At 41.8% G+C, this 13005-nt stretch overlaps 1 protein-coding gene across 1 annotated transcript in view; it reads right to left on the bottom strand.

Moving 5' to 3' along the window:
• Positions 1-13005, bottom strand: part of PTPN13 (protein tyrosine phosphatase non-receptor type 13) — a 383825-nt gene that overhangs the window by 237837 nt on the left and 132983 nt on the right. Inside the window, exon 3 of the mRNA XM_088445047.1 lies at positions 2866-3035. Coding sequence (XP_088301173.1) covers positions 2866-3035 — 170 coding nt within the window. The remainder of the gene's footprint in view (positions 1-2865; positions 3036-13005) is intronic.

The raw sequence follows: 13005 nt of genomic DNA, 5'->3' as shown, positions 1-13005 counted from the left end.
GTGTTATTTTCCCTCATATGTCACTGTACTGTTCTCTCTCCCCTATATAATAACAATGTCATATATCAGTGTGCTGGGAGCTGTGTTATTCCCCCTCATATATCACTGTACTGTTCCCTCTCCCCTATATAATAATAATGTCACATATCAGTGTGCTGGGAGCTGTGTTATTGCCCCTCATATATCACTGTACTGTTCCCTCTCCCCTATATAATACCACATATCAGTGTGCTGGCAGCTGTGTTATTTCCCCTCATATGTCACTGTACTGTTCCCTCTCCCCTATATAATAACAATGTCACATACAGGTATCAGTGTGCTGGGGGCTGTGTTATTCCCCCTCATATGTCACTGTACAGTCCCCCCTCCCCTATATAATAACAATGTCACATAGCAGTGTGCTGGGAGCTGTGGGCCTGATTCAGAGCCGGACGCTATTTGCGGACGGTCGTTCCAAAAAAGGGGACGGCTATTTAAATTGAGCACTCGCTCTTTGCGGTTTGTTGACGCCTCTATGTCTGAGCGAGCAAACGAAAAATGCGCTCGCTATTTTGTAAAGACGCCCCTTTGCCGTTCGCAACACACGTCACCTCCGGTATTTATTAGATTAATCGGGAACATCGAAAGGCATCTGAACTGCTCGCAGTGGTTGTGGTTGGATTTTCCTACCGCAATCACTGCGAGCAGTTCAGGCTAAAAGACAACCAAGTGATGTGGTCGATGACGCTCCTTTACTAAATTATGCACACCCATTAAACGCCCTTTTGACCGTTAGGCACGCCTGCGTTCGGATCTCCACTCCCCGGTTTTCAAGCACCTTCCCCTGTTACCACCCACAAACGGTACATTCTGTCACTCAAATTAGCAGCCCCTCGCTGTTTTGCGAGCGCACGATTTCCGACCGCAATGACTAGTTTGCGCATTACGACCCATACGCATTCGCAGTTGTGCGAACATCGCTCAGAGCGTATGAGCAGCCGCTTACGAGCGGCTCTGAATCAGGCCCTGTGTTATTCCCCCTCATATGTCACTGTACTGTACCCTCTCCCCTATGTAATAACAATGTCACATAGCAGTGTGCTGGGAGCTGTGTTATTCCCCCTCATATAGGAGAGAGGGAACAGTACAGTGACATATGAGGGGGAATAACACAGCTCCCAGCACACTGCTATGTGACATTGTTATTATATAGGAGAGAGGGAACAGTACAGTGACATATGAGGGGGAATAACACAGCTCCCAGCACACTGCTATGTGACATTGTTATTATATAGGAGAGAGGGAACAGTACAGTGACATATAATAACAATGTCACATAGCAGTGTGCTGGGAGCTGTGTTATTTCCCCTCATATGTCACTGTACTGTTCCCTCTCCCCTATATAATAACAATGTCACATAGCAGTGTGCTGGGAGCTGTGTTATTCCCCGTCATATGTCACTGTACTGTACCCTCTCCCCTGTATAATAACAATGTCACATAGCAGTGTGCTGGGAGCTGTGTTATTTCCCCTCATATGTCACTGTACTGTACCCTCTCCCCTGTATAATAACAATGTCACATAGCAGTGTGCTGGGAGCTGTGTTATTCCCCCTCATATGTCACTGTACTGTACTCTCTCCCCTGTATAATAACAATGTCACATAGCAGTGTGCTGGGAGCTGTGTTATTCCCCCTCATATGTCACTGTACTGTTCCCTCTCCCCTGTATAATAACAATGTCACATAGCAGTGTGCTGGGAGCTGTGTTATTCCCACTCATATGTCACTGTACTGTACTCTCTCCCCTGTATAATAACAATGTCACATAGCAGTGTGCTGGGAGCTGTGTTATTCCCCCTCATATGTCACTGTACTGTACCCTCTCCCCTATATAATAACAATGTCACATAGCAGTGTGCTGGGAGCTGTGTTATTCCCCCTCATATGTCACTGTACTGTTCCCTCTCCCCTGTATAATAACAATGTCACATAGCAGTGTGCTGGGAGCTGTGTTATTCCCCCTCATATGTCACTGTACTGTACCCTCTCCCCTATATAATAACAATGTCACATAGCAGTGTGCTGGGAGCTGTGTTATTCCCCCTCATATGTCACTGTACTGTTCCCTCTCCCCTGAATAATAATAATGTCACATAGCAGTGTGCTGGGAGCTGTGTTATTCCCCCTCATATGTCACTGTACTGTTCCCTCTCCCCTGTATAATAACACTGTCACATAGCAGTGTGCTGGGAGCTGTGTTATTCCCCCTCATATGTCACTGTACTGTTCCCTCTCCCCTATATAATAACAATGTCACATAGCAGTGTGTGCTGGCAGCTGTGTTGCATCTAGCATGGGGCTGGTGCATGTGCAGATACTGATGATGACGGTGCAGCAGCTGGCGTAAAATCATTGGGGAGGCACAAATTCCGCTTGCAGGTGTGCAAACCCCCGCATTAGCCCTACGGAATCTTGCATCAGCATTAGGTAGTAAATATGGCTTCTGCAGCTGCCGCAAACTACACCCACTTTGCTTGCAACTCAGAATCAGCCCCTTAAAGTTCATTGGCAACAAGTTAATAATTGCTGGTTAGTATTCTCTCCATTTCTGTAATTAATACTTGACTGTATTATTTGTTTCTTGGTTTTCATCTTTGCTTAGAACTGGACAAAACAGTGTTAATGTTCAGCTCTTCAAAAGATGATGAACAGTGATATAAAATACTTATGCTGCATAGCCTGAACAAAGGAACAGTGCACAACTTCACTTCTCTAGATCCCCTGGGCAATGTCTGGAATTTATTGTCTGAATTATTTTCTTAAAGGGTCACTGACTTCCCTGCTTGCCAGTCAGCAGTATCATTGTGTCTGGAAGCCGGTTACCTTTTCAATGTCTGTAAGAGAAGACAATGACTTGCTCTGTAGCACCTCAGGTGCTGTGAAGGCACGCAAGTCCTGATTTGAGACATTTTCATCTGTAAATGACACACTTCCGGAGGGCAGCAGCAGGAGAGACCAGGGGGAGATAATGAAGCCAAGAGCCGCAGGATCAGCTGCACAGAGACAAAAGGGTTTGCAGTTAGTCTAATAAACAAAGACATTTTAAAAGTTTTTACCTAAACTTATCATTAGCATTTTTATTCTCCACCAAGAAATGCAACACGGTTTTTTTTTCTGCGTGTGTCAGACTCTCCAGTGACAGTCAATAAAAATTGCATGCTAGTCCCCTAGGAGATCGGCGTTTACAACTTTCCCAAAAGGAATCATATAATGGCTATGGCTGGTCAGGATATTTTGTATGCACTAATAAGTGATTTTTTTCCTTCAATAATCACGTCATTTTATTTGTAGGTCGCAATCACCTACTCAGTTCTAGCCTTAAACACATTTCATATTGCCATTTAACCCCAAGTACTGCAATTTATTAAAGATCATCTTGTATGACACATTTTTTTTTGTTGCTTGTTGGATGCTGGAAAAAAGAAAAAAGTTTTGCTTCCTAATTTACTTAACAATAGTTTCTAGTGATTGAACAATAGTGAAGTCAAGATTGTAGGGTGCAGTATGATACAGTCTCTATGCCTATGGTGTAAACCAGTGCTAGACAACATGCAGCCCAAGGAGAGATGAGGGATGGGGCATGTTGCTCACACAGCCCTTGTGACCAGAGTAACATCACCTGAGTCTCAAGGTGGATTCACACACCTCAATCGGAGGCTTATTTTTAAATATCTTGTGACATGCCTATAGATTGGATAGAATCAGTGATAGGCATTAGAATGGTTTGCAGCTCAAAGTGCTATATAATGCTTCTCTTCAAAACCATTTAAAAGCCACTGAAAAAAAAGGGTGCACACTACTATTGTTGCAACACCCTGCAGCAGGATGCATCACAACAGCCAATCTCTGCTATATATAGACAGCTGTACCTTGAGTCCTTTTGGAGAAAAGCGCTATATAAATAAAATTATTATTATAATTATCTTTGTTGGTGAACAAAACTCAAAGAGAATAATAACAGTGCCAACTTAAAGAGCTAAGGGGGAGATTTCTCAAATCTTCTAGAGAGATAAAGTACCAATCAATCAATGCTTTACCTGGCTTCCACTAAATATTCCACCTCCATTTATTTGTGCTGACTTTGAGCTTCTTATCTAGTTCTTGATTAAAAAAAACAATTCTAAAAGTTTATTAAACTTCCAATTTTTTATTATACTGCCATCCTGTCTGCCACTACAGTACCACTATGGGGGAGATGTATCAAGGCTTGGAGAGAGATAAAGTACCAAGCAGTCAGCATCTAACTGTAATTTTTCTAGTACAGCTTGTCATACAGGCTGTATGTCCCTGAAGACGGGTGGTCTAGTCCCCGAAACGTCGGTAATAAAGGACTTTTATACTTGATTTCTACAAACCCGGTGAGTGCTGCCTTTTTGTTGTTTCCTGCATTTGGATGTTTATCTACACATCAGGAGGGCACCTCAGCATTATTAACGTTGGATTACACAGGAGTGCCGGGATTCTTGTTGATATATATATATATATATATATATATGTGTGTGTACTACTGCGCGCATAGAGAAATCCCTCAAAAATAACCTTTTTAAAGTTGAAATATATATATATATATATATTTATGTGTGTGTGTGTGTGTGTGTGTGTGTGTGTGTGTGTGTGTGTGTGTGTGTGTGTGTGTGTGTGTGTAGGTCTGACTGCATATGTGGAGGTCTGAGAGGCATGAATAGGGAATGTGGCATGTCTGTCGGCATGTAGGTATCACCAATGTCTCCAGTAATAGGGTGGGATGCCGCAATGTCAGAAATGTGGTCAAACCTCCGAAAATGCAGTTTTCGGGGGATTGACCACATTTCTCATATGCACTGGAATACGATACATTCCAGGCTTGGATCTGGTGGCCAACGCCATTTTGGCATTGCCCAATAGAACCCTATGGGCTTCTATTCGTGACACCCCCTGGGATGGATCCAATTGGATCCCTCTCATCTCCATCATGGCACATCCGTCCTTCTGAGCAAAAGGATGCCAGAGGGACTTCTGGTTCATAGGCCTGGAAGTCCCTCACTCGCAAAGGACAGCTCTTACCGAGACAGCTGTCCTTTGTGATTCTCTTCATGCATAATTTAAACTAGCATGCAGATAGAAATCCATTACACATTAACACATTTCAATGCTACAGGAAATGTGAAAATTGATGCAAACTGTCTGTGTGCAGGTCTATTGGTTTACATTATTTCACAATATTTTCCAGCCCCAACATTCTACTGACTGCACTCACAGAAGTGATTAATGATCTACTTACAGCAAAGTGTAAATGTCTTTTCTCTATACTCATTCTCTTGGACCTTCCTGTTAATTTCAACACTGTTGATCACCTCTCTTTTCTGGTCTACATTTATTATGTCTACTTTGTATGTCCCTGTTTTATGTACAGTATGTATGTGCTGTACTGTCTGACACGAAGGAGCTACTTGGTGCATAAACAGTCACAGCTTGCAAATATACAGAATCACTGCTAATCCCCAAGAGAAAATAAAACTGTTGTACACTGTGTGTTTACCCAACATTAAACATAGGATCTATGCATAAAAAATATCTGCTTTGATATGTTATTAAATCATTTACATTTTTACATTATTTATACATACATAGTTTCTATGTTTAGTGTTTTTTTCCGTTAACACCATGTAGCTTAGAGAAGTGCTATGAGTAGTATTATTGCATAGTACATATATATTTGCTACATATATTGTATTTGGAAGCCTGGACTTTGTAAATCAATGGGTAATTTAAACTGTGTCAACAGTGACTAATAAGCTTAGTGTCACAGACTGTGGAACATTTTCTAAAATTATACAACATTTTACGGATGTGTGGTCTGGTCTGAGTTGATTTTATCCTTAATCAAACATGATGCACCATTATTTCTGTCAGTCCCTTGTGGTACTTATAAATAACTTTTTTGTTAATCTAACTGCCCATATGTTTACAGCTGAAAGCCATTTAGCACATAATGATATCAAAATTACTTCTTCATTTACGCATGCTCTTAACCACCCCAAAATCAATATTTGAGAGCCAGAGATAAAGGTTTAAAAATATTTTTATTTGAATATTTGTTTTGTGTTTGATTATGCAAATACACACAAGAAATGTATTCCATGATACTCTTAAAGCCCTTTTACATTACCATAAATAACCCGGGTTACTGCAAATGAACGCGCAGTGACCTGGCATTTCAACCTGGGTAACGAGCAGGGTTGAACACGAGTTCAACCCGGCTTGCGGTGCGGTGTGAACTGGTAACCCAGGTCGAGGCGACCTGGGTCCCGTTCACTGCATAGGGAGATCATCTACAAGCGCCAGCTCAGCAGCGATGGCGGTGCCCTAATCGACCCGGCATTATTGCTGGGTCGAGGCGCCAGTCTGAAAGGGGTCTCACTTTTGTCGCACCTGGGATCAACGCATGTACAAATCATGGGTGCCAACAGCCAATAGCAATCTGAAAAGGGGTATTACTGGAATATTCAATCATTATGCGGAATAGTGATTTGAAAAACTTTCAGCGTACAGAATACAAGATACAAGCTACAAGCTTATTTCATAGAAGATAACGTTTAGATTTTATGATAAGGGAGAACATTCACTCTCTAAGAAGATTGGTAAAGAATTGTTGTGACAAGTGTACCATGGTTATTACAGATGACAGGACTTGGTTTTCTCCTCCTTAAGGAGTTGAAGGAGCTTTCAAGAACCAATAATACATCAAATAAAAAAAATATGTATTTGATTCTAGTATAGAAAATATTAACGGTCTGTAATTAAAAATGGACGTTTCCCTTTAATTGCCTACTCTTTACCTGTATTGGTTCGGAGTGAACTCCTGGAGTGTCAGTATGCAATATAAATCTACAAAAGAATATTGTATTTACATATATATATCTATAATATTAATAATAAGAATAAGAACGTTGTGTCAGTGTGTTTGTTCCAAGTTGGCACGAAAACTTCTGAACCGATTTTCATGAAAATGGTATAATTGTGTAGTGCGAGAAATAACCTGCATCTCGATCTGACAAGGAAAAGATGAGCAATAACAAAAAATATATATTTATTTGGCGTCAACAATACCAGAGATTGTACCATGCGCGTGGCTGGTAAAGGGTGGGGGGAGAGGTCTGAAACATCAAATTCATTTTCAGCAGTCCTGGATCACCTACTTTCAGACAAGTATTACAGATATAATTAATCTAGACTGAAGAATAACCATGAATAAATTATAATTGATGGAAACTTAACAGTTTAATATGTAATTTTTTTCTAAGATTTTGTTGCAAGATTTGATTGCACATGTGACATAGGTAATTCTGATTGGTGGAAACAATTGCTGAAAGCACAACAGAATAGCTATCTTCTCATGTTTCTTATGTTTACCCTCAATATGACCCAGCTATGCATTCAATAATTATTTATTCCGCCTTGATGCACAGCCTTTTTTAATCTTGCTTGCGTAAATCTTGCTAGTAAAGGCAAGTTTTATTAACACAGAAAACAAAACACATGTTTAGTGACATGTTTAGACTAACTTCAGACAGACGTTTTGGAGCGTATTTGAAACAATTTGATGCTTCAGACATTCTAATAATCCACTGAATCCTATCCAAGTACTATGCCCCTGTACTGCGCACAAGGGGAAAATATTACTATGCAATTTAAAAAAAATAAAAATAAGCTGCAGTAAACAAAAAAAGCAAACTAAAAAGTCATATACAGTAGTTTCAAAAAAAAAAAAAAAAGTACACCCTCTTTCAAATTGATGTTTGTACATATTAGGAAATAATTAAACAATCCTCTATTTCTCATGATTGATCGGATCACAGGATAAAAGACCATAAATTCATAATTCCGCCAAGAACTCCCTTGTTTTAAGAGGGGCTCATGTAATTTGCCATTTCTTTCTGTACATCTTCTGTTCTTTGCCTAAAATGTGTATAGATGTGTCCTCATACATTGTTGCTAAAGTCGAGGCAAATAGCCCTTCGCATAGCGCCAGGTTCCGCGCCACTCTGCTTGCGCCGAACGTCTTTTTTGCAACTCTTTAGACAGAAAATGTGTCTTAGTCATAATGCAATGCGACTATGATGCACCAGAAGGCACTTATTAATTTGACACTTTTACATCTGTGTGCGACTGAGTCTAAATCTGTATACAAAGCGCTATTATGCAGCTGCCGTGACTTTTTTCCAACCCAAGTTCCGTTGTGCTTCATTTACAGAATCAGTAATAACCTGCACTTTGTTTCATCTCGATCTGACAAAGAAAAGATGAGCAATAACAAAAACAATATTTATTGACGTCAACGATACCAGAGAGTGACACATATCAAATTAATCAGTGCAGTTTCTTGCTGCATCATAGTCGTGCATTTTTGTAAAATAAAAGATGCCAAAAAAGACACTCGCACAGTACCTGGCAACTCACACCAGGCATCTCGCGAAGCCTGGCGCATTGAGGCCATGTGTATGAGGACACATCTATATGTGGGTAGATCAAACCAGCTGCATGATAATATGGAAACAGGATATAACCATTTTTAACTCTCTTTCAGTGCAACATGACATGGGTTGGATAAAATGTCATATCTGCCACTCAAATTTGGTCTACAAAAGAACAAGGAACTTAAGACCTGCTGTTCACATGTAATATTTTGTCCGTAGGGCCATTAGAGAAAAAGAGATATCCCAATGAATCTATTCCCTGTGTAGGATGAGTGGCGCTAAGCCTCTGCATAGATCTTAAACCCGCAAGTCCCTTTCGTCCTCCAGAGTGATGGATGGCATAAAAAAAAAAATATACCTTCTATTCACCAGATGAAAGTAAACAAAATGATGAATGGAGAAAAATGGGGGAGGGATTTACAATCCCTACATCTTCCTCCCCAACAGTAAACGTAGAAAGATGGGTGTACCCATGATTGCCCCAACAGAAATTATTACCTGATGATCACTGTGAAATAGACCATAGACCATAACCCCTTACACTATACTACATAGAGTCCAGGGATGGGAAAAGATCTCCCCCAACCTTCTTTCCTTAAATTCAGAGACACCAAAATCTGAAATAGGGGTGTTCCCTCTTTCAAATAATGGGGCTCCCTATGAGCTGTTGTCTGGTGATCCTTATGGTATATAAAACAAAGGTTCCATTAATGGACGAGAGGGCATAACATACCCTATCAGCCCCATAATGTTACTTGCAACCATTGGGAATACTGACATTTGAAAGAGGATAGGAGTAACAGGTGTCCCACTCCAGTGTAAATGTGAAATCACCAAAGTTATCCCTCTTACAACTGATGGGTTGTTTAGTTTGCACCCAAAACTATCTTTTTAGTGACATCACTGAGAGATGGGTTGACCCTGCTGAGTACGCTCAGATGACCAGGGTAATTCCCTGAAGATTCAGCAGAAAAGGGAAGGATGGATTCCTTCATCTACACCCCAGACACACAAATAAGCTGTGTGAACTCAAAACTGACTGAGCCCATTGATTTAGACAGGGTTGGTTCTACCAGAACAGTGGTGAAATATAAGCAGAAGTGCGTGACAGACAGCCATATATGATATGTTCAATGTGTAAATGCCTGTTACTCCACCCTGCAACTGTTGAAAGACCTCCAGTCTTAGCCTTGGAATTCTTCCATTTATCAAACATGACTGATAATGAAGAGAAAGAAGCATACAGAATAATGCAATAATGAAAATGACCCCTTATAGCAGCAGACACAACAAATTTCACCTCTTCCCTCAAAAGGAACCACTAGGCCCTAGGTTCCCAAGGCTAAATGCAACTGTTCTGCCTTCCCTCTAAAGGAGCTGAGTGTAGGGGTTACATACTTCAAAGCCACATCTCTGGTGCACGTCTGGCACTTTGCAACCGATGGTGCAGCAGCAGTATATGGTCCCAAGACAATGCCTGCAGTCAGTGGCTTAAGTTCATCCCAGACGCCCGGAGGCAAGTTATAATTTGGTGACCCCCCCCCCCCCGTCACAGCCACTGACACTGTAATGTAACAATTCGCATGCAGATAGGCTATAGACGGACGAAGGCAGCATCTGATGGTCTGACATGGAGCTCTCCTCTAGTGTATGGTGACTTCTCAGGTGCCTGGAAGGGGTACAATCTGGGTACATAGTTACAGCCCTAAGTGGGGTGAATATGTTGTTGACAATGAGGAGGTGCCCCTTCAGAGCTGTAGCCCGGCAGCAGGCGCCTCCGTTGTCTCCCATAGTTCTGCCCATGCCTGCAGTGGTGGTGCCAGGGATCCCTCTGGAGGACTCCAAGTCATGAGGGAAGGTGATACTGGGACTGGCTCTGAAACGCAGGCAGCCAGGCTGTCAGATTTCAGTGACAGCAATGCAATTATTGGACAGAGATTTCAAATAAAAAGTAAAATAGATAAAAACCAGCCCTGCTGAAAAGCACCCTGGTCTGTAAGCACCCCTTCAGGATGGAGATATAAAAGAGAGTAAAGCTTAAACAGCAAGAACATTTACAAGTGCCACTTTCATAAAGGTAGCTCTAAATCTCTATGGTTTCAGTGACGTCCAAAGGATAAGTGAAAAAAATAGTATTATGTATTTCAATTTAGTTGCACTTAGCTGTTTACTTACTACAAGATGTAGCATGTCCTTTATTGCTAATACACCCTTCCCATTACAAAATGCTAGTTATTGCATGTAATTAAGTAGGAGGATCATTTAGAGCAGTTTTGGGTTTGGCATGCTTGCTGAATGATGCATTCCTTGGTAGCACCTACCCATAGATGTAATCACATAAACCTGCTCTATAATCTATTCTATTCATATTATATAACAAATATTTTATTACTGGATAAGTGAAGTTATTTAATAAAAACATACGTCACCATTCCCACCATGTCACAGACTGGCCAACCCATAATATATTTTGAACTGAATGTCTTAATGCAATTACACATTGTATACAGATCACATCTTGCAAACTATTACCATATTTGCATTACTGTAAAATAAGATAACCCTTAACCACTTAACAGACGTTTTTGGAAAGAAAAAATTATATTAAAAATAAAAAATAAAAACGTAAATTTTGTAAGTAAAAATATATCTTTTTAAAAATATTCTTAAATGTTTTAGTGAAAAGACAAAAAGACAAGCGCAGTCCAAAATTCAAATAGGGGATCCATACAGTGTTTTCTGCTCCAGACTTGACCTAGGATGGAAACTACTGCAACTTTGTGTAGTATCTTTGGTTAAAAATAAAGAATGAAGATACAAATACTACAAATTGCAAAGGGGTATATGGTGAACACATGTTTAATTACGTATAAACAGCAGTTATCAATATAGTTATGTACATTGATAAGCTAAGTAATGAAAATCCTTTAAGACATTGATTCATACTTGCCTACTTATGATTTCTCGTCTCTTACGTCATTAGGCCTGCCCCCGTCATGGCAGGATGCCGCAAATCTCGGGTTTGTGGGGAGGGGGCAGAGCCATAATGGTGCGATTTGCCACATTTTAGCCCCTCTCTCTCTCTCTATGGACCCACGATTCCCTGCAATTATCTCCCCATCCTAGCCATTTCACGAGGATGTATGCGGAATGCAGGAGATCTAACCACTCTTCTGGGGGTGCGGGAGGACTACCTGAAAAATCGCGAGACTCCCGCACCTTCCAGGAGTATAGACAAGTAGCGTTCCCGCTAGGTTGTCCAGATATTCAAAGGGCAGAATGCGCCCTGCCCCTCTTAGTGGTGCCCCGCTAAAACAGCCTGCCAAATGCTGGGAAAATAGCGGTGCAATAGTCACCGCCGGTGAATAGATGCCGGGGCATGCGCCCGGCATCCATCCACTGAGTCAGAAGCACTTGGGGTCAGCCAGGCATGTCCGTAAGTGTCGGGCACACCCCCAAGAGTGACAAAAAGGGGACGCATCTTAAAGATATATCCACTCTCCGGACACGTGCGCAGGAGTGCCCGTCTAGGTCCGGATTGAACACTGGACAAGTATGCATTATCTCTTCACAATGACACCTGTCAAGTGGTGGCATAAATAAGGCAGCAAGTGAATAGTCAGTTCTTGAAGTTGACATGTAGAAGCAGGAAACATGGGCAAATGTAAGGATCTCAGTTACATTGACAAGAGCCACATTGTGATGGCTAAATGACAGGGCATCTCCAAAATAGCAAGTCTTGTTACTGGTACTTTGGTTAGCACCTACCAAAATTTGTCCAAGGAAGGATAACTGGTGAACTGGCGACAGGTTCATGAGTGCCCATGCCTGGGGGGAGTGAAGGCTAGCCCATCTTGTCCTATATCACAAAAGAGCTACTGTACCACAAATTGCTGAAAAAAATTTATGCTGGCTAACGGCCTCATTCAGCAAGGATCGCTATTGCTAAAGCATACGCAGACGGATGATTGTTGCATACTGCATGTGCGTATGCATGGCAGTGCGTGTAGGCACCACTGTGATCACACTGCAATCACGGAGACCACATAGAGCCATTGTAGAATGACTGACAGACAGTGAGTATTTGGGGGTGGTGACGGGGGGGGTCGGAGAAACGAAGTTAGCTCCCTGGTACTGTCTCGTCTGTTGGTTCTGACTCGGGAAGTCAACTACCTTTATTCTTCTGCACCTCATCCAGTGTCCACCAGTACCTGTATAGGGGTAACTAACCTGAGGGCTGCGACCTGTGTGTCAGACGCAGCCAGGTCCATACCTTCTTGCGAGGGTCCCTGGTGAATACCGCCGGCACATTAGACTCCGCGCCTCAGGCATAGCTCTAGCCAATTCCCTAAATACGGGCCACATTCACAATCCTTCTGAGAGTTGTGACATGGAGGAAGAAAGAGTACCACAGAGGAAAGGAAGACAGAGCGGAAGGAAACAGAGTGGCACGGATGCAGGGCGGTGCGGATGGAGAAAGACAGATTGGTGTGGATGAGAGAACACA

The sequence above is a fragment of the Taudactylus pleione genome, unplaced genomic scaffold (assembly GCF_031769625.1).
Source record: "Taudactylus pleione unplaced genomic scaffold, aTauple2 ptg000376l, whole genome shotgun sequence".
In the NCBI taxonomy this organism is placed as follows: domain Eukaryota; kingdom Metazoa; phylum Chordata; class Amphibia; order Anura; family Myobatrachidae; genus Taudactylus; species Taudactylus pleione.
The sequence above is the reverse complement of the archived record's forward strand: the minus strand, read 5'-3'. Positions and strand labels throughout refer to the sequence as shown.